At 37.2% G+C, this 21,668-nt stretch overlaps 1 protein-coding gene across 1 annotated transcript in view; it reads left to right on the top strand.

Annotated features, from left to right (window-relative positions):
• Window positions 1-21,668, top strand: part of PRKDC (protein kinase, DNA-activated, catalytic subunit) — an 81,601-nt gene that overhangs the window by 11,405 nt on the left and 48,528 nt on the right. The window contains exons 14-37 of the mRNA XM_053952824.1: window positions 283-332; window positions 1,529-1,666; window positions 1,904-2,053; window positions 2,506-2,621; window positions 3,254-3,413; window positions 4,531-4,617; window positions 4,977-5,096; window positions 5,476-5,635; window positions 6,065-6,171; window positions 7,994-8,084; window positions 9,722-9,885; window positions 10,539-10,691; window positions 11,903-12,010; window positions 12,781-13,007; window positions 13,424-13,518; window positions 14,477-14,576; window positions 15,517-15,650; window positions 16,154-16,399; window positions 17,408-17,634; window positions 18,316-18,524; window positions 18,634-18,766; window positions 19,806-19,964; window positions 20,121-20,324; window positions 21,468-21,653. Of these exons, the coding sequence (XP_053808799.1) occupies window positions 283-332; window positions 1,529-1,666; window positions 1,904-2,053; window positions 2,506-2,621; window positions 3,254-3,413; window positions 4,531-4,617; window positions 4,977-5,096; window positions 5,476-5,635; window positions 6,065-6,171; window positions 7,994-8,084; window positions 9,722-9,885; window positions 10,539-10,691; window positions 11,903-12,010; window positions 12,781-13,007; window positions 13,424-13,518; window positions 14,477-14,576; window positions 15,517-15,650; window positions 16,154-16,399; window positions 17,408-17,634; window positions 18,316-18,524; window positions 18,634-18,766; window positions 19,806-19,964; window positions 20,121-20,324; window positions 21,468-21,653 (3,524 nt within the window). The remainder of the gene's footprint in view (window positions 1-282; window positions 333-1,528; window positions 1,667-1,903; window positions 2,054-2,505; window positions 2,622-3,253; window positions 3,414-4,530; window positions 4,618-4,976; window positions 5,097-5,475; window positions 5,636-6,064; window positions 6,172-7,993; window positions 8,085-9,721; window positions 9,886-10,538; window positions 10,692-11,902; window positions 12,011-12,780; window positions 13,008-13,423; window positions 13,519-14,476; window positions 14,577-15,516; window positions 15,651-16,153; window positions 16,400-17,407; window positions 17,635-18,315; window positions 18,525-18,633; window positions 18,767-19,805; window positions 19,965-20,120; window positions 20,325-21,467; window positions 21,654-21,668) is intronic.

Genomic DNA, 21,668 nt, shown 5'->3' with positions numbered 1-21,668 from the left:
ATTATGGGTGATGCTTTGGTTGTCAATCAGGAAAAAGTCAAAGCAGTATTGAGAAAAAGTAGGAAGAAGCAAGTTCAGGATTGGTTGCCTGTGGAACATCCTAGAGTCAAGGCTCTGATTTGGGCTATTTTGTCCTTAAAGGAAAAAATCTGTGTTCTTTTGCCTCTCCCTTACCATGACAGAATATAGAAAACGGATTTGTTTTCATTGTTAATGTAATGAGTGATATGAATGCCATGCTTTTTAAATCTATTCAGGCAATTTTGGTTTTGTTTGTTTCAGTGCATCAGGGATTAATCAGAATTTTCTCCAAGCCAATCACATTTTCGAAGGTAAAATATCTGTTTAAACATACTTATTTCATTTAGATTCCTAGAGCGTACATTCCGTTCCAGTTCTTGACAACCTAACCCACTAAACAAGGAAATGCCCAAAGAAGCAAAAATACTACTATCCATTTTGTTATTAGTCCATTGGTCTTATTAGTTATGGGCTCATTTGTTCTTAAGTCTCTCATCCCCACCTCTGCTCAGCACAGTGTAGATGTGCCTCTTGTGCTGGATAAAGAAAATTGCATGAAACAGACTTCTGTTTGGTCAGGTTGTCTGTAATAAAGTAGTTTGTAATTAAAGTGATCCAGCTTTCTTCCATGTTAAATTTTGGACATTTTGAATGTTACTGAATGCTTGTGTTAAGCAAGGATATTAAAGTTTTTTAATCCTATGCAGCAGAGTAACTATATAATTTCTCAAATAACTGAGCACTAGGAGAACAACCTTAGAGGTTTTTTTGGGTTGTTTTGGGTTGTTTTTTGGTTGTTTTGTGCTCTTTTCAGACTGATGGAGAAAACAAAACATTCCATGTTTCTACCTGCAGCAGTAATATTACATTATGTTTCATGGGTCAGGTAGTTCCATAGGCAGTTGTACTGGGATTTGACTGAGATGAAGTTAATTTTTCCCATAGCGGCCCTCATGGAGCTGTGCTTATATTTGTGCTATTTGTATTTGTAGCTGTGCTGCATGTTTCCAGTGTTGATAACACACTAGTATTTTGGCTACTGCTGAGCAGCACTGGCACAGCATCAAAGCTGGCTCTCCAACATTTTCCCCTCACTGCTGGGACAAGGTCTTGGGAGGGGACAGAGCCTGGACAGCTGACCCAAACTGACAGGGATACTCCATATGGTATCTGGTCATATGGTACCTGGTCAGCAAGAAATGCTGGCAGAAAGGAGGAGGTGGGCAGCATTGGTTAGAATGTTTGTCTTTTGGAACTTCTGCTCCATGTACCAAAATCCTACTTCCAAGGAAGTGGGTGGACATTGCCTGCTGATGGGAAGTAGAGAATTAATCTTCTGTCATCTTTGGCTACTAAATTGCTTTTATCTTGACCCATCTTACAGTTTTTTTCATCTTATTTTCCCCTTCCCAATTCTGGTGAGGAGGAGAGTGGTAGAACAGCCCTGCCATGCACCCAGGGTCAAACCACCAGAGCAGTGTGTCTGACAAACATTGTGTCCCTTCAGGAATTTTTTGTAAAAGAAACTTCTGGATCAGAAGAAGCCTTTGAAGCTGGAGAAGTTGGGACACGAAGATCAAAAGTACCAACTTATAAGGACTATCTGTACCTCTTTAGAAGTCTACTGAGCTGTGACACAATGAAGGTAAAGCATAGTTAACATGGAAATACAAAATTAAATGGAAAATGTTGTGCTGTAGAAGGACTGTTTTCTGGTTTTAGTTGGATTTTATGGCTGATAATTAAACAGGGATTAATTTATGCCTTCATAGCTGAGAAATATCTAAAACTGGATTCTCTATATCATTTAAATGTTAGTTTGTAAATTAAAGAAATAATTTTCATTTGTGTCTTGAAATATGAACATTTTTGTCCTACAAAGGAATGCGTTTTTGAAGATGCAAACTTTCTTACTGAAAATGCACAACTGCAATCCCTGAGTCGTGTCCTGTATGATGAACTTATAAAATCTATTTTGAAGATTATTGAGAAATTGGACCTGACTGTTCAGAAACTGGATGTTAGTGAACAGGTGAGACCTGAGGACCTGTCCATTAACTCCTGCTGTTGTAGGGGAACCAAAATCATCCCTTGTTTTGTTTTCATTATGCCTAGATGGTACCCTTTGGTGTCCTTGAAGTAACATTTATCCTAAATAAAATGTTTCTCTTTATATTTCTGAATGTTGCATTGCAGTGTTACGAGATGGAAACATCAGAACCAATAGAAGTTCACAGACTCTGTTACTTTAGAATTTCTAATCTGTAATCTACTGGTTTTTATTTTTCGACTGGCTTTCTACTTAGAAGCAGGCATCTCTTATTTTTCCTTACAATTACTGTTATATCAGCTGTTGGTCCTTCCTCTCACAGAGTACCTAGTAATTGCTAGAAAAAGACAGACTGTTAGTGTGGCAAAAAAAATGTGTAAAAGCTTTCTGTGTTGTCACAGATCCAGCATTCTTTCTTCAACATTTGTTTTCAGGATGGAAATGCAGGTGACAGTGCTTTGGTTGGGCCTTCTTCTGACCCTGCTTCAAACCTTCAGCCAACGAAGCCAATAGATTTTATTGCCTTTATAAATCTAGTGGAATTCTGCAGGTATTGATATGTTTTTATGTAATTTGAAAGTTACAAAGTAGTTGGAAGAAGTTTGAGGTGAAATGTGTTTAAGATGCTTGTTTCTGAGTTAGTTTGATAGATCATATTTCAAAATGCACAAGAGGGAGACAGGAAGGGTTTTTCAGACACCTGGACCATAAGTAAGCACATACAAGCTCATCAGCTCAGTTTTTTTAAAGGGACGTTCATTAGTATTTCATTATTTGGTGTAGTTGTTGTTCATTATATGTTGTAACATCCAGTATTACCCTGACCATGTATCCTAAATACTTTAGAGACCAGAGATACAGTCTTCATAGACTAGTAAGGGGCCCTAAGTGAAAGGTACAGCATTAGTTGCCTGTGGAGTACCAGTAATGAAATGTGATATATGAGAATGTGTGTTTGTATAAATTCAATAATGAGATATAATAAGTGATAAATGGCTTTGCCCTCTAAAGCAATATTTAAATCTTCCTGTGCTTGACTCAGAACACAGCATGCATTTATTCTCCATCTCTCTGCTGCTCTGTTATAGCGATATTTCTTTCTTGTATTTTTTAAAGATAAAAAGACTTTGATTACTTTTTTTTCTTCTTTTTCTTTCTCTGTTTTCTGTGAATTGGTTTTAGAGAGATACTTCCAGAGAAACATGTGGAATACTTTCACCCTTGGGTATATTCCTTCGGTTATGAGCTTATTGTACATTCAACAAGACTACCTCTTATTAGTGGATTCTACAAGCTGCTCTCAGTTGCAATGAAAATTGCCAAGAGGATAAAATACTTTGAGGTGAGATCTTTCACTCAGTGGAGGGGTAACATGTTGTATTAATGTCTGTGTCATTCTTTAGGTATAGTATTTTGTTCCCTATGGAAAATAGTTCATTGAAACTGTTAATGGGTTGTTTCAAATGTTTATAGCTTCCTGTGCCTCCAGAATTAGAAGCACATTAATAGTCAAAATTTAGACTAGAAACCCAGTTTCTGAAGAGGCACCATCCATGTGTAATCACAGAATCTCCAAATTGTTAGGGTTGGAAGGGACCTGTGGAATTCATCCAGTCCATCCTCTCCACATAGGCAGTGTCACCTAGACCAGGTGACACAGCAACTCATCAAGGTGGGTTTGGAATGTCTTCAGAGAGGGAGAGTCCATGACCTCCCTGGGCAGCCTGTTCCAGGGCTCTTTCCAAAATCCTGAGCTGGGTGAACAGAGAGATGGGAGGTATCTTTGCAGTGCAGGTGGTATAAAAGATATTTTGGATAGAAACAATCTAACTAGAACAGCAGAGTCATGTATGGGTTAATGACTCAACTTCTGGAGTATATTCCTGCTCCACTCACCGATTTCCACAGGGAATATGATGCCCCAGTGATGGGTGCACTAACTGTGGTTTGGAAGCTATTGGACTAAAACACGTGGGTGTGTAGCCCAACACAGAGCCCAGAGCTGTCCCTGCCACTGCTGCTGATGGCACCAAGTGAAGCACATTTGGAAACTCATTGCTGTAGATGCTTGTACAGTGGACACTGTTGTAAATCGTTTTCTTGTTGCATGTTTGTACATTGTACCTTGTTGCATTCTTGCCACCTGGACATCCATTGTTAGGGAAGTTTGGGTTTTTATGGTTTGTTGCATGAGCAGAGAAAATTAAACCATTGAAAAGTTACTTTGCAGTCATATATTTCTTGTTTATTCGCATAATATTTAATATATTCCAAAAAGGTGACCCTCCGTGAACCATCTTAATGTTAACTTCTAACCTCTGAAAGATCAAAGATACATTTCAAGTTTTCACAGGCTTTTGTATTGGACGGTATGATGTATGTATTCTGGGTTGACCTTGTGGTTCATATATGAGCTATGTGTTTCTTAATAGTACTGACTTGTGGTTTCTGTTTGGTAGGATGTCAGCCCAAGAAGCTTCAGAAGATGTCCTGAAGACCCAGAAAAGAGCTCTTGCTTTGCACTATTTGTAAAGTTTGGAAAAGAGGTAAGGAATGTTGCTCCCTAACTTACTTAGGCTGAATAAAAACATATGTGATTCAATCAAAATTTTGTCTTCTGAAGAATCTTACACACAGTAAAGGTATTCTTACTTTTTGAGCTGTACAACATAGTGCAATTTTAAGATCCTTTTTGATCAGTGTTTTTTTTTAATGTCAGAAGAGGTGTATTGGTCACCAGTTCATATACAATTGAGAAATAACAGTATAAATACTTCTGGTAATTGTCTGCAGTTGAATGAAATTCCAGTATTGGTTTTGGCTTATTTTACATGGGTTTTGATATAGCTAAACTAAGATTTTAAAAGGTTTGTGTTTGTTCTCGATCTATTTATCTCAATTTTAGGTTGCAGCAAAAATGAAACAGTATAAAGATGAGTTGTTGGCATCTTGTCTGATTTTTTTGCTCTCTTTACCACATGACATCATCATGCTTGATATCAAAGCATATATTCCTGCACTGCAGGTGAGTCAAAGTGATGTACAGCTAACACTTTTTTTCCCTAAGATATGTGCAAACATTCTGTAGCAAAGTCAGTATTAAGGTCACTATTAAGGTAGCTATTAAGCTATCTACAGTCTTCAGTAAGATAGAACACAAATGACTTGACTCTTTGGATAAAAAGTAAATTGTTGGAATTTGCTTTTGCACTAAGCAGGCTCCCTTAGTGCCTGTGTTGCAATATAAGCATATCTCCTCTGCTAATCTTGAGTGAGATGCTAAACAGAGAAAAGTTATTGCAAAGGGAGATGTACACTAGATGCTTTTAAATTTGTCTTTTTTACCATTAAATAAAACTAGTGAATAAATGTGAAAGGCTGATAGTTTTGTATTTGACATTTAGAATGCATTTAAGCTGGGCCTTAGCTGTATCCCAATGGCTGATCTGGGCCTGGATGCTTTGGAAGACTGGTCAGTTCACATCCCCAGACATATGATGAAACCCTATTACAAGGATGTCCTGCCTCTTCTTGATGGTTATTTGAAAACCTCTACATCTACAGGTACATACATGGAAAAAATTGCTAGTCTTAAGGAAGAGGAAAATAATTTTTTATAAAGATGTGGACATGCCATACCTTTTACTTAAGTTGTACACTTTCTGTGTTTGGAAATACAGAACTTCCCTTACACCCCAAAATGCACTTTTTTCTTAAGCTAGGATTTACTTGCTTCTGCTGAGCAATCAGTAATCATTGCCATTCTATTTATTATTTCTGTGTGCTATGTCCTTTTTTTGCTTAAATTAGCTTGGTGTTACTAAGAGACTTATTTTCCTTAATAAAGATTCTAAATGAAAGAATAATTGGCCCATTTTAAAAATAAATATGGGCAAAACAAGAGTGATTTTTTTTTTTAATTAAACTATGAGTAGGTGCATGAGGTGCTGGTACAATAAACTGGTGTTGATATGCTGGTTTTTTGTTCATCAGTTGAATCCCAGAATAACTGGGAAGTAAGGAAACTTTCTCAAGCAGCCCAGAAAGGACGTAATAAAGTTGTGATACAGCATATAAGAAAAGCAAAGACATTTTCAGTGGTAAGAACCCTCTTTCTTTTTAGATTTAAATGTTAATCCCACTGCTTCTTTTCCTTTCTTGCATGCATACTTTCTTTTTTTTTTTTTTTATGAGAGCTAGTTCTACCTTAGATGAGTTTAATGAATTCCATTGTAGAGTGTGGCTCAAGAAGCTATTACATCAGCACAGCAGAAAGATGTCATATTCCATGGTGAGGATGGGGAATTAAGCAGGGAAAGGGGACTGAAGAAATCCTGTAAGTCAGTATCACCGCTAGACTGATACATTATGGCAACAAAAATTTAACTCCCAACACACAAAATGAACAAAAATTTGACTCCCAACACCCAGCATAGCAGCTTTGCAGTAGGCAATACAGTTTTGTGAATGTTTAAGCATTTGAGGGATTTTTAATTGTCTTGTGGATAGGCTTACAGTCTTTAGAGGCCAACATATATATTACTTTGTCCAGTGGCCTCTCAAATGTAAGTGTAGTTTTATTTGTATATTCTAATACACAAACTAACTTGGAATAAGCATCTTTTTAGATGTGACATTATTCCCATATATAGAACTCTTTCCAACCTGGTTGTCTTTAAACATGATGCTCCTGGAGTGAGTAAAGAGGTACAAAGATGATTAGAGGACTGGAGCATCTATAATGAGGAAAGGCTGAGGGATCTCAGCCTGTTTAACCTGAAAACTGAGAGGAGACCTCATCAATATCTCTCAGCATCTGAAGAGAGGGTGTCAGGAGGATGGAGCCGGGCTCTTCTCAGTGGTGCCAAGCAATAGGACAAGAGGCAATTGATAGAAACTGATGCGCAGGAAGTTCCATCTAATATGAGAAAGAACTTCTTTACTGTGCACTGACTGAGCACTGGGACAGATTTCTTAGAGAAGTTATGGAGTCTCCCTCACTGGAGATATTCCAGAACTGTCTGGATGCAATCCCGTGCTTGTGCTCTAGGATGACCCTGCTTGAGAAGGGAGTTTAGACCAGATGACCTGTAGCGGCCCCTTCCAACCTTGATCATTCTGTGAAACAAAATTAGTTAATTCTGTATCCTGTATAGGCTGCTCTGAAAATCAGTTGCCTGAGAGAGGCACTGGTGAGTCTGGAGGAAGGAGGCTCAGGGGGAACTTTATTGCTCTTCACAACTACCTGAAAGGAGCTTGTATCCAGGTGTGGGTCGGTCTCCCAGGTAACAAGTGACAGGACAAGAGCAAGTGGCCTCAGGTTGTGCCAGAGGAGGTTTAGATTGGATATTTGGAAAAATATCTTCATGAAAGAGGTTGTCAAGCATTGGAACAGGTTAAGCAGTAGAATCACTATCCCTGAAGTGTTCAAAAACAATGGGTGTGGCACTTGAGGACATAGTTTAGTGATGAGTGTGGCAGTGCTGGGTTAATGGTTGGACTTGATGACTTTAGAGATCTTCTGTAATCTAAATGATCCTGTGATTCTGTATAGGTACAGGATCTAAACTTTAAGTTCTGGAATCAAAGCAAATGAAAAGAGCCATTTTGCTTCAGATTTGTTTCTGTACTGTTATGTTATTCTGTAGGTATGTATTATCTGTGATAATAAAATTTTACTTGAGAAATGGTAATTGAAAGCTCACATAATGTAATGAAAATGCTTTCCAATCTTGCCCTCTTGTGTTGACTAAACCATAGCTCTTCTCTTGTTCAATAAAATTCTTCTCCTCATGGTTTCATTTTACCTTCTTCATCTCTATTTTATAAGGGCCATAAGACCTTCATTTACTCTGTAAACCAAATTACTTCTATATAGAAGTAACTGTTCTTTCACTAATATTAATCTGTTGAATTATTTAGGATAATAGTCCCTCCTTGGAAGCAGTAAGGACTAGAGTGGCACGCCTTCTTGGATCTTTGGGAGGGCAGATTAACCACAACTTAATTACAGGTGAGTATCCTCTCAAAAATATTTATATGTCTCTGCTGCCTCTCTTGACAGTAGATTTCATTAAGGCCTCAACATCACTTTCATATACCTGTTTTTTGTTGCTTTTGTTTAAACCAAGTTATTTTTATTCAGCTCTGGAGTTTAGTAGAGCAAAGTATTCACCAACTTAATGTGAAGGAGGGAAAGTGTTTAGGTGAAACTACAGGTGAAAATAAAAAACTATGCATCTGAGTATATGGTTTTATTTATTACACTCTTCACCCTCTGGCTGCAAAGCCATTTTAATACCTTGCCCCAGTTTGTAGCTCCTTGGTACTTATTTCTACATCTACTATAGTTCTCAGTATTTAAGAACTGCAGTCATGAATTGTGTAAATCTCAGCAAGCGTACTTTTTCACTTGTGAGTTTAAGGTACATCATGCCTTTAGCATATTTGGGTACTCCTCAAAAAAAAAGACAACATTTTCTCCCTTTCTCTGTCCAGTCCATGAACAAGCTTTATAATTTAAATATTAAATATCAAACAGTCTAATAAAAATGGAAAACAATAGTGTAAGTACCTGACCATGAGATTCAAAGGATGAATTCAGCACAAAATTTAGTTAATCTAAAAATGAATGAAGTATTATGCACTTTTTGCCTTTCTTTGCATGCTTGTGTTTGTTTTTTCTGCCTTTACAATCAATTTTCTTTCTGCCAAGCACTTCTCTGTTACTCAAAAATACTGGGGGAAAGTAACCTTATTCTCTGGAAATGAAATACAAAGTGTATTTCAAATAGAAATACAAAGTGGTCAGATTTTGATAACCAAATTTATAAATATGGGAATGTAGGGAGAGAATGGAGTAAGTATGCCAGTTTTCCTTGAAGGGAAGCTATAAATGGCTGTAAATGTAGTCATTTTCTGTGCAATTGCAGAAGTCAGTATGTTGGAACTTCTTGTGTTGCCCTGATTTTTAAAAGTGTTAAGTTTCTTTTATAGTTCTTTTGAAAGTTTTAAAGTTCTCATGAAACTTTTTGACCTTCTGATAATGTTTACATATTTCTACTAGGGTTCTCACACACTGTTCATGTAAAAATGATTGTTTTGCATTCTTCTTTGTAAGAGGAGAGAATTGATAGACTGTTAGTTTGACCAGTGTAGTTGGAGAGGTAGCAATTTCATCCTCCAATCCACTGTCACTTTTAGAATTCTATATATTGCAAAGTCGGAAATAAAGTCTCTTTTTCTCTCTTAAACTCACCAAGCTTCTGTGTACTCATTTTGTGTCCAATAACGACATTCTTCTCTGATTCACCTTCAAGAATTTTTTGTAACATTAGAAGACAAATGCATTATATTGGCTGTCTTACAGAAGTATTTTAAATCAACTGTGATTCAATGTCTTCTAGATTTATTTGTTTCCAAACAACCTGTATTGAAACTGGAGACTGCTATAACTGTCACCTGAAACGTTGGCTATATATTTTCATATTTTTCAGTAATTTATAAAGCACTTCAATAATTTATAAAGCATTAGCATTGCATGGCAATCTAACTGAAGTTGAAAGGTTACAGATTTTTTTGACTGAACTAAGTAAATACTTGCTTTTTGTATATTGTATTAATCTTGTTTTCATCTTTCAAATGCATCAGCTACCTCTGCAGAAGATATGATGAAGAAATGTGTATCCTGGGACACTGAGAAGCACCTGAGCTTTGCTGTACCATTTGCAGATATGAAGCCTGTCATCTACTTGGACTTATTTTTGCCTCATGTGACTGAACTGGCTCTTTCTGCAAGTGACAGGCAAACAAAAGTATTGATTTTTTTTTCCTACATCTTGTTTTGTGCTAGCTGATAAAATTGCATAAAATAATGTCTTCCTTGTTACTACAGACCTGTTTTAATTAATTAATAGGCAGCAATGTGCTTCTTTGCCCTTTCTTGATTACACTATTCTAAGTGTTTAGAAGCTAAAAAGCACAAGTTGCTGTAAGCTCTGTCAGAAAGCATTGTGACTGATTTAACATAAAAATGAACATTTTAAACTAGTGGATCTTTTTAAACTAGTGTTGTTTGGCCTCCTCCTAATGCCCAGCCTGTGAACTTGTGGACTCAGTCCAGCAGAACACTTAAACAAATATTTTGGTGCTGTGCTGGATTGGGATGTTGATACCCGGAGTCCAGACTGGAAGTATTCTTGAAAATACTATGGGTAACTTATCTGATGACAAACTTTTTCCAGCTAATATGTGACTGCCCATGACAGAGACTAAAACATTAGGAAAAACACCTGTTAGTATATGTGTAAATTATTTCCATGGTCATGGTCTGTTCCTGGAACAGTGCTTTAGCATAGGCGTGATTTCTCAAGTACACCCTTTCATGTGACTCATTCTCTTCTGCCCACAATTTTGTCTTCTCTGTGAAAGCAATGGATGAATGACCAAAGGGATTTTTAAATTTCAGGTTGCAGCATGTGAGCTGCTGCATGGCATAGTCACATATATGTTGGGGAAAGCCTCTCAGATGCCAGAAGGACATCAGGGTCCCCCACCTATGTACCATTTACATAAGCGAGTATTTCCAGTTCTGCTTCGTCTTGCTTGTGACATAGACCAGGTAAGCAGATTTATTTATATGAATTTTAGCTCGTTCAAATACCTTTAAATGTGGGAATTAATTAATAGTTTTATTTAGAAGTTTTCCTAACATATTGGTTTTTTTTTCCCCAAACGAAGAGTATTTTATAGACTAAAATTCTATTCTAGGGATGGATCGTCCAGATTTTGGGAGTGGGGTCGAAACCTTTTCAAGTACTGGTTTCAAATGTGTCTATAATGCAGTGTAGTTCAGAGTACCTGAGAGAAGTGTACAAGAGAGATTCAGGTTGCATGTTTCACTGAGGGAGTTTGTGGCAGTAACCCTCTTTATCACCATATTTAATTTCTGTTGTCTTTCAGTAAGAAGTTAATTGGAGGTAAGTTAATTGTTTGGATATTGAGTGTGTGCAAAGCTGCACTCATAGGAAAAGCATTTAGGAGAGAATTTGTAGCTGCCTCTTTGATACCTACAGATGATATATTTCATTTGAACATTTGAAGTTAATATTTCTCCTCCTTTCCACAAAACAGAACAGACATGTAGGTTCATCTCCACTGAAATTACAGGGTTTTGTGCCTTTTGAGACTGCTGTTTAGACCCCGGCATCCATATCTATTTTTAGATCAAAGGGGTTTTGTGTTCTGTTAAAATAGACAGGAAGCTGTGTTACCAGTTTAGGTGAAACCTCTTTTGCTGGTATGTGGCTGAACATAAACCATGGGTAAATGATGTCTGGATTGGTCCAAGCCACAGGCACTGCAGTTGAAGCATGTGTATATGCATAAATAAGTGTATTTAGTGTTTCTTCCTTTCATGCTATAGTATGGCAGTAATCAATCAGATTGATTTACAGGTAGAATTGTTGAAATCCAGGAAGTTAGATTAATGGTAAAAATAGATTTTTAGATCTAAATATGAATTAAGAAACAAACATCCCTGTTTCCCTGATTGTGTATTGACCCATCAGTCTGGCATGCAATGTTCTTTGTCTCAAAGGATATTACTGAAAGTAAGCTTGGAGGTGATGAAGACTAGCTGAATAGAAAGCATCTAACCCATTTTAATTGTCTGGGGTTTTTTGATGCTTGATATGGGAATGTAATATGAAATTGGTTATTCATTTTATGGACCCTTTTTCAAAGTACTGGTTTTTATTCTTACATATTAATAGCAAAGTAGCATAGAAATGTATTAGTCCTAGAAACATAGTTAATGTTTGCTGTTTTCAGGTAGCAAGACAGTTGTATGAGCCTTTGGTCATGCAGCTCATTCACTGGTTTACCAACAACAAAAAATTTGAGAGTCAAGATACAATGGCACTCCTGGAAGCTATCCTGGTAGGTCATAAGTCTTTCCTCTCTTTTCTCTGTGCCATGTGACTTTATTTTTAACTAGCATCATTTTACTGCTGAAGCAACCAGGAACACATGAACAGATAGAATGGCCTCTTAACTATTTGAAAGAAAGAAAATGGTTGGTTGGTTTATTTATTTATTTTCTAATAACCATTTAATGTTTCTTAACTGAGATTTGGATGATGAATTTCTCTTTCTTTGGCATTCTCAAAATGCAGGTATATCATCTTCAGAAAAATGAAACACTCTTTATGTATGAGCTACGAACAACTGAAGCATATTCACCATTCATCCCCCTGAATGCCTTTGTTGTGTGCTTAATTTTTCTCTAAGTATCTTTGCCTTTACCAGCTGCAAAAGTTTTGCATTCAAAACTAGCTTTTCACTGAACAGAAGTGGTTTAGAGGCAAGGCAGGCCAAGAGGATTGGAGTACTTTTTTTTAATGGAAGTCAGTGTTGTCACACCACTTCTTACGCAGAGGAAGCACACCCATCAGAAAATGAAGTGACTTACACTAATGGCTGAGACAGGAATAGAAATCCAGATCTTTGAGGTGTAATTCAGCATTGTGAGGGCTGAAAGTTCTGCCCTTCCCTCAGACAGTAGCAATTTTGTTAATTTCTGGTAAACTGTGAGTTCAGTTTTTTCATTTGCAAATAATGCAATGTAGGTAAGCTGCTATAATACTGGACAGAGGCAATAGCGGGGGTTTTTCTCATTCTTGAGATGAAATAACCTTGTGTAATTTCAGAGTGGCATAGTGGATCCAGTTGACAGCACTCTGAGAGATTTCTGTGGTCAGTGTGTACGAGAATTCTTGAAATGGTCTATCAAGCAGACTACACCAAGACAGCAGGAGGAAAGCCCAGCAAACACCAAGTCTCTTTTTAAACGGCTGTACAGTCTTGCTCTTCACCCCAGTGCTTTCAAGAGGCTGGGTGCAGCACTTGCTTTTAACAGTATCTACAGAGAATTTAGGTGAGCAAGCAGAGCTTGAAACAGTAACTAACTTGGCCTAAAGGTTCAATGAGACAAAAGAGTTACAGCTCAAATAGTCATCCACTGACACTCACTCTATTAATGTATATGATAGCTGTAACATTCTGTTATTCAGCTTATATTTAATAATAATTCTGTTGTTGGGGCTTTTTGTCTGTGTGAAATGTATAAAAATAAATTTTTATCACAAGTTTATAAGAAGTTTTTTATGCTGTTTCAGGATGTGCAGCAGATTTCACTGCTATTTTTTAAACTGGTTTAGATTTACTTTTTTGTACAAACATCTTTTACAGTCTATCTCTACAGTATTTAACTTGGTGGTTTTATTTAGGGTATTACATTTAGTGCTTCTTCTACTCATGTTTCTCTTGAAATATTTTCCTGTTTTTTGAAAGGGAAGAAAATTCTCTGGTGGAGCAGTTCATATTTGAAGCACTGGTTGTTTTTCTGGAAAGCCTGGCTTTAGCCCATACAGATGAGAAGTCATTAGGTGAGCTATAGTTAATTAACTGTGGAATGAAGAAGAAGTTACCTTGTAGAATCTTTGGTTAAAAATGAAAAATTGTAACTGTAAGAAAAATACATTTGCTTACTTCTGCAACAAAGGAAGAATTATTTTTCATTATCAGTAGAGACATCATTTGATATCTAGTTAGGAACTCTTTGAATCAACTCCTTGTAATATATAAAGGTGGAATATTTTGAGCCTAGGAGAAAGAACCTTTTCATATTTACAATGATTTACAGTTTTGTAATAACATTAAAAATGCTGGTTGTGCTTCAGATTTGAGTTGTGGTTTTGCAGTTAAATGTTGTAAAAAAATGTAGCTTGATGAGAATCAGTCTATTCTTATATAACAAACAAATGCTCCAAAAATTGTCATTTTGATATACCTATGGAATATTTCCACTCTTCTGGGATACCTTTTCCTCATTGTCTTGTCATTCTTTACAATAGTATGTAGTTTTATGAAGAGCCTTTGACCTCTTTCACAGTAATAATGATTTTTCAGTAAATCTACTTTTCTCTCTCTTTTTTTTTTTCATGCTCTTTCATCAATTAATAGTAATTAGAACATAAAGCCAAAAGTTGATGTAACAAAACTTAATTTCTTTCACAGGAGAAGTTCAGGATATGGTAGAAGTGTCCCAGAAGAATTACTCACATGGGAAAATTTTACAGTTTCTCTAAGCATGATCACAGAAAGTAGAATGCACAGTTTTCTACCAAAGGCCTCAAGCTTCGCTCAGGCCAAGCTGGCCTATCTGGTGTTTTGTGATTTTGTTCTGCACCTTTGAAAAATTTACTATAGGAGCACAGAATAGTTGAGCTGGTAGACATTATCATCTGCATAAGTCTCTTGCACCATGTCTACAGTGCTATCTCAATTCATTTAACCAAATTACTGGCAGTTTTTTTAGAGCTGTCAATTCCCTCTCTCCAACAGGTACTGCCCAACAGTGCAGTGATGCTATTGATCACCTGAAGCGCATAATCAAGCATAAAGCACCTTCTCTGAACAAGGAAGGAAAACGGCGGGTGCCACGGTCAGCTATTTGCATTTATTTCCATCTTACATTTTAATAAACGTGATCAATAGTTCCATTAAATGCTTGGGATTCTGAATGAGGATTTCATCCTATGACAATTGTTGATCCAGACCTCCTGATGTTGTCTGTTGAAGCACTGGTGGGAAAACACTGGACGTAATATGAGAGGAGCATGATTCTTTATTCCAGCATGGTGAACTTGATTTAGTTTAGCAAGAAGAGGCAGAAGTAAAGAGCATGTTTCCCTCACAGCAGTGTATATAATAACATTAGCACTGGTGCTACAAAGCACTTGGAGGAAATTCCTCCAAAGCCATTCTTACTGTTGCTAAATGTCACCAGAAGCAGGACAAGCTGCAACAGGATGATCAGAAATTAAAGAAGGGAAACAAAAAAGATAAAAGAAGCAATAATGGATTCAGTATGAGGATGGATGAAGCTCTGAGTGACCTAGCTGACCTAGCTGATCAGGAGGTTGGATTGGAGATCTCATTAGTTGCCTTTTTACTCAAATTATCATGTGACCTTAAAGAAACTGGCAAGTGGAGTTTAGATTTGGGTCACTGGTGTGGCATTTGATAAGTTATGAGATGAGATGATTATGGGGATGGAGAAAAACTGTGCAGGCTTATGTAAACTTTAATCCCCATTTTCCCTCTTTGAGTTTACAAAGAGAAGGGAAGATACCTGCTTCTGCGTTTAAAATTGTTTTCCACAAGGACTGTGCTTTGGGGATCCCAAGTAGATCAAGGAGAAGGGAGAGCAGTGCCAGACATGATGGTGGAAGAACACTTTCAGGTAGTGCAGATGAGTGGTGGTTTGATAGATAAAAGGGATTCATAGTGCTCATGGAACATTTTGATTTTTTTTCAACTGGGAGACTATTGCTTCTTGATAGATGCCAAAAGGACTGTTAACCCCTAATATTTTTGTGCAGGGGATTCCCAGCTACTAAATCTGTGTGTCTTCAGGACATTGCTATGTGGCTCTTAGTGCAGTGCGGACGACCTCAGACAGAGTGCCGACATAAAGCCATGGAGCTCTTCTATGAATTTGTTCCTTTGTTACCAGGTATTTTAAGTCACAGTGGACTGTTATCTTTGCTTTCTATATTCTGTGCATGCCTTCCCTCTGTGTTTTCTATGCAAGGTAGTAACTACAAGTAACTTATCTGTCCACTCAGCGTTGTTGAATAGAGATTAAGTTGTTGCTTAGATTGTAAATTGGGTACTGTGAGAACCTCAGGGTTTGAGGGATATTTTTGGGCATAGAAGAGGCTTTTGTTGCAGACTAACTCCCAGGCCCAAAACTGCTGTTGTGTATCCAGCTAAAAAAAAGTGAAATTTTGTTGATGGGGAACTATGAGTGTCTTAAAAATTGGCCTCTTCCTTATGGAAGGCATTGAAATGTGGGAATTTTAGGAATGTGACCAAGGCTAAACTAGAATCATTACCTCCTCTGCTAGAAGACCCAGTTTAAATCACAAAGTTGTTAGTTCATTTGCCTCTAGTTCCTTGCTAGTTTGAAATGTGTTTCTCCTAGAAAATTTATATTTCTGTTTCTATTTCTGTCAGGAAACAAGTCTCCATCTTCTTGGCTGGCTGATACTCTAAAAAACTCTTTCCTCATTAGTAAATTTGAAGGAGGTGGCAGTGATGCCAAAAGTCCATCTGGGATCCTTTCTCAGCCAACTCTCCATGGCATGCAGGAACCCTTCAGTTTACAGGCTGTCATGCAGTGGATGGACATGTTCTTAGCAGCACTGGATTGCTACAATACATTCTTTGAGCTGCAGATGATCAAACTTAATGAAGTACTAGGTGAGTGATTAACTGTTGCATTTGGTTCATTCGTGTGTGTTACACAAAGCCCACCCAAGATGAGTTCTTAACTTGAAATTTAAGCTCTTTTCTCAAATGTAGAATAGATGGTTTTGCAAACTCTCCCAAAGTTTTCCAGTGATAGTTGTAATGGGATGGGGGTTTTTTTATGGAGTACTATGTATCTGAAAATATTTCCTTTTAGCCCTAGAAATACATCTTTGCATTTCTTTGTCATGCACTTACCAGCAACTCCTTTTAGTCTATCTCATCTTCAAAAGTTATTCTGTACAACTAATTTTCCACTGCACAGAAAAGCAATAGGTTTTTATCATATTTTTCTTGACATTCTTCTAAAGCTTTTTACCTGCTGTTGATTAATATCTTGAGGAAGCTATCAGAAAACATTGAAAGAAGGCACCTTTTCACTTCAAGTTCCGTACATGTTACCTTTCTTCAGTTCCTGATGCATCAACTGCATCAGATCCAAAAGCCATGTTTGAATTTTGGTCAGGTGAAATAATAACACCTTGTGTAGCTACTGGGTCTCCCAAAAGGTTTTTCTTTCAATTATTCTTACAAGTTTAAACAAAATGCTTTTGTTCAGCGATATTACAGATTTATAGTCTTGTACAAGTTTCAGGTGGTCTGTCTGTCAGTGTTAGGTCTCTCTTGATTTCAAACAATACTGTATAATCATTGTTGGATGCAGCTAGCATAGGGCTAAGTCATTCAAAACAAGGGATTTGAAATTTTTATCTGTTTTATTACATAAGCCTAAATCATCATCATTGTTAATAAGTGCTTGTAGTGGTTAGTTCCTGGAGTGATCACTAAGACAATGCTGTCTTATTATTCTATTGCCCAGAATGGTAATATTTAGAAGTGTCATAGAGCTTTCAGAAAACACTGGTGTGAGATGTGCCTCTTCCTGTTTGTCATCTCAGTTTGATTGTTTTCTTCCAAGCATGACACAATATCATTTCAACTTAGTGTAATTCTTTCTAGGTGTAAATAAAAGTTCCTCGTTCTTGAAAGCTGTGCAGTTCTTCCTGGACACTCTTGCTTTGCATGATATCCATGCAGCAGAGCAGTGCTTTGATAGCAGTTTGAAAGGCAGCATGTTCAGTCCTCAGGAAAAGGACACGTACAACTACAGCAAGTGCACCATTATAGTCCGGATCATGGAGTTTGTCACCATCATCCTGGAAATGTGCCAGCAGGATTTCTGGAAGGTAGGCTGTGAAATTTGTACTGGATAAAAGATACAAATTTTATATGTAGCTAAATATATGTGTTCTGTAGATGGAGTACTTGCAGTGAATATTTCCTGTATGATTCCTGATGGCATTAAATGCGTGGAGGTGGTAGCTGCTTAAAAGACAGAAAGAATTGACACAATCTGCCTTTCTTGAATTTAGTATAGATATTCAGGTTTCTCTATTTGCCTTTCTTTTTTGGTCTCTCTATTGGTTTCTCTATTTGATGCAATATGAGCCAAATTTAATTATATAAGGTATAATACTTATGAGTCTCTTAGGAAATTTACACTCTCAGGTTTAGTTCTGAGACTGTGATTGTCTCGTCAGCAAATCTCTGATAGTGTGTACAGAGATGTGCATCAGGATTTACAGGTGTATAGACAAGACTGAAACAGGCCTATGTGGTTTAAAAGATCTAACTTGCAGTTTGGTGGGATAGCATGCATTCTGTGTCTATGTTTATAGATACCTAATTTCTGTGCATTTGCATAAATGTTTGAAAGTCAGACATTTCAATAGAGAAAATCAGCAAGAATAGGTACTGTTTCATGTTTGGTTTCATTTGAGATAGGATTAATGGCAAGTTATGAAAAATTAAATAGAGAAATCTGAATGAATTTTTCAAGGTTTTGTTTTAATTTTTTTTCTTTCTAGCTGCTTGAGAAGGAACTGCTAAATGCAAAGTTTATAGAGCTTGTGGTGATGACAGTGTGTGATCCATCACACATAGGCTTTAACACAGCTGATGTGCAAGTCATGAAAAACCTCCCAGATATCTCAGTAAGACTCATGAAAGCACTGATGAAATCTCCTTATCAGGAATCTTTGACATTGTGCATAAAAGAAAGAATCACACCACAGAGGTAAGTAAGGGCTTTCTGGTAAGCATGAGTCCAGAACAAACCCTCACCATGGAAAGTAATGTTGTCTGTGGATGCACTAATGTAACATTATTCCTTCTCTTTCCTGTAGCCTTGAGGACCTTTGTTCTGTTGATCTGTTTAATTCAGAGGCACGTTTGGATCAAGTTAGGTTTAGTGCTGTCCTTTCTGCCTGCAAGCAGCTCCAGAAATCTGGCCTGCTTCATTCTGTTCTTCATGGTCAGGTAATTGTTAATACGGAAAATAATAGTAAACATTTGTAGATTGTAAAGAGCTTTTCCTGTGTAAAATGCCAGGATAAAAACAGAGAACAGACCAGATGATGCTGTTTAAAATGAGATCAACAGTGAAGAGCTAGTGTTGAATGGGATCAAAAAGAAATGTTTTATGATTATTCTACAAATCTGAGTAGCACAATACTGAGGCTTGAACAACCTTTATATCTATGTTAGCCTTTCTCTGATTGGCTCCAGATTCTGGAAATAGGAATGTAGATTCTCTAACTTCATTTAAGACTGAAAGCTCAAAAAGTCAGGATTAAGTATCCTATAAAGGAGGCATTTTTTTAGGCAACTTTTACACAGAGAGACCATTCAAAGTGATGAAGGAAATTAGAAAAGGAATATTTCATGACTGATCAGAAGCAATATAGTGGGTCTGAGTTGCAGGAAAATGGGATAGAGACCTCTGAAGTGTAAGGATGTAGACTATATTACTGAAATTCCTTCCACTAAGTTTCTGATTGTAGTAAATCTCTACTTTGGGCAGTTGAAGGAACAGGTTGTGCAACAGCCACAAAGACTGAGAATTTGCGAATGAGGCTGTAACAAGGCTGAGCAAAGCTAACAAGTAACAAAATATTTAATTTCTGTGTGCTATCCATTCTCTATATCAACAAAATCTAGACCTGTGGTTGCAGTATATTGATAATCAAGGAGTTGCGTGGTTTACCATTTGTGTCCCACCCATCCTGACTTAGCTAATCATTTTACTTCTGTAGTCAAGTAAACCTGAAAAGGTGGAGTAGGATCAGAATATTTGGAACATTGTCAAGTTACTTTTAGTTTGTTTGACCTTTGTACACAATAGGGTTGTCTCATTTAAAATCTCGTCCCTGAGTTAGAAAGGTGTTTTATCGTGGTATATTTGCATTGCTTTATAAGGAAATTATCTGGAGTTCAAGTGTTTTAATTAATTATACAGATGGATTGGAAGCCTTTTTTCAGCTTTTATTGACTGTCACTTCTTTGTTGGTTTCCATAGGATGAAGGGCCTCATTTCTCAGTTGGCTCCAAGCTTCTTTCAGTTGTCTATAAAGGCATTGCACCTGAGGGTGAAAGGATATCTCTTCCATGCTTAGACATCAGCAGTAAGCGACTAGCTGACAGTCTTCTGCAGCTGGCCTTTGCTATTGATGAGAAGGTAGGATGTGGTTCTCCAGTTTCAATCCTTAAAATAAACAAAAGAAAAAAGTTTGGGATGGGAGCTTGAAAAAAAAAATCATGTGCTTTTCTAAGAAATTTCTAAGTGAAATATGATGCCCTTGAAATAACTCTTGTCTCATACCTTGATTTTCAGTGTGAGGAGCTATTAAGTCTGCTGTTGAACACAGCAGTGTTATCTGTGCCATTGTCAGGAGCATCACAGAACCACCTGATGAATTTCTCTCATGGACAGTATTTCTACAGCCTGTTCTCAGAAACCATCAATCAACAGCTACTGAAAAACCTGGATGTGATCATAGTCCGTCTTATGGAGTCATCTGTCAGCAATCCTCAAATGGTATTTGGCTTACTCTTCAAAAGGACAGAGTCAAAAGGGAATCCTCAATAAAAGTAACAATTTTATTATTGTTTTTAGAGGTGGAGTGTGTAGTAGGGGAAAAAGTGTATTGGGTTGAATTTCAAAGAGAGTGCAGTAATAGTTTTTAGTTTGAGTTTTGGGGTTTTTTTTGTCTTGACCTACTGGTGCTACCGTCATGATTTCTGGCAACCTAACATTACTCTGTGATCTCAGATCAAACTGAGTGGAAGGTGCTTACCTATTAGCTATCCTGAACTCTGTGTACTTCAGGATATCTTTGCATAGTACTTTAGATCAAAAATGTCCTTTCAAAGGACCCATTTACTATACTTTGCTTTTCATTGCAGAATGGTCCCAGAGCATGTAACTTGGATTTGTTTTGGATAAAACTAAACGGAAACACAACCTCCAACTATTAACGGGTATTCAGCCCACAGGATTAGGGTAGAGCTAGATCAGAGTATTGAAAAGAGAAACACACAGACCCACAACCCTCCTGAGCTGAAATAAATAGGAGATACTTTGTCATGTACTCAGTCTCAGCACTGCTTGTTTGGCTCAACAGACTTCTTCCTGTTTGTCTATAGCACTTATAGAACTCAGTGCCGTGAAGGAAACTTAGAACTGAGGAGTCTTCCTTCAGTGCTTCTGACAAACAGAAGGGTCAAAAAGATCAAAAGTCTGCTTTTCCTTTTGATTAAAAAGATACTCAGCAAAGTAGAATCATCCTTTAAAAATATTTGATTCTTTTACAATCTAAAACGTTATGCTTAGGCATGCTGCATTCAAGTAGTAGTTTGAAAGACTTGCAGCATCATTTTTGGTGATACCAAAAACTGTTTAGTTAGACTGTAGAGGAATGTGTGTCTTAGTAGGCTGTTTCTGGTGATGATTATCTAGTGTTTCCTGTGCTGAGCATGCCGCAATACTTTAATTCTTTTAAGTGTATCTGAAAGATGATAGTGACTATCATGATAGAGACCTTTCTTGTGCATCCTTTTGAGATTTAGATCTAGCATTGATTTCTGATGCTTCATTTTTATGACTGCCCATACCACTGAAATGATTCTATCATCCTTTTTCTTGAGGTGCAAGAATCTTACCTGTTGCTCTTCCTTCCAGGTTGGGAGCATTTTGAATGGCATGTTAGATCAGAGCTTTAGGGACCGTACTGTGCGCAAGCAGCAGGGAGCAAAACTGGTGACAGCTGTACTAAGAAACTGGGAGAAACTGGATAGCTGGTGGGCCAAAGGTTCATCTGCTGAGAGCAAAATGGCAGTCCTGACCTTGCTGGCAAAAGTTCTTCAGGTAAGTACTGCTTTA

This window comes from Vidua chalybeata, chromosome 1 (assembly GCF_026979565.1).
Source record: "Vidua chalybeata isolate OUT-0048 chromosome 1, bVidCha1 merged haplotype, whole genome shotgun sequence".
NCBI lineage: Eukaryota > Metazoa > Chordata > Aves > Passeriformes > Viduidae > Vidua > Vidua chalybeata.
The sequence above is the reverse complement of the archived record's forward strand: the minus strand, read 5'-3'. Positions and strand labels throughout refer to the sequence as shown.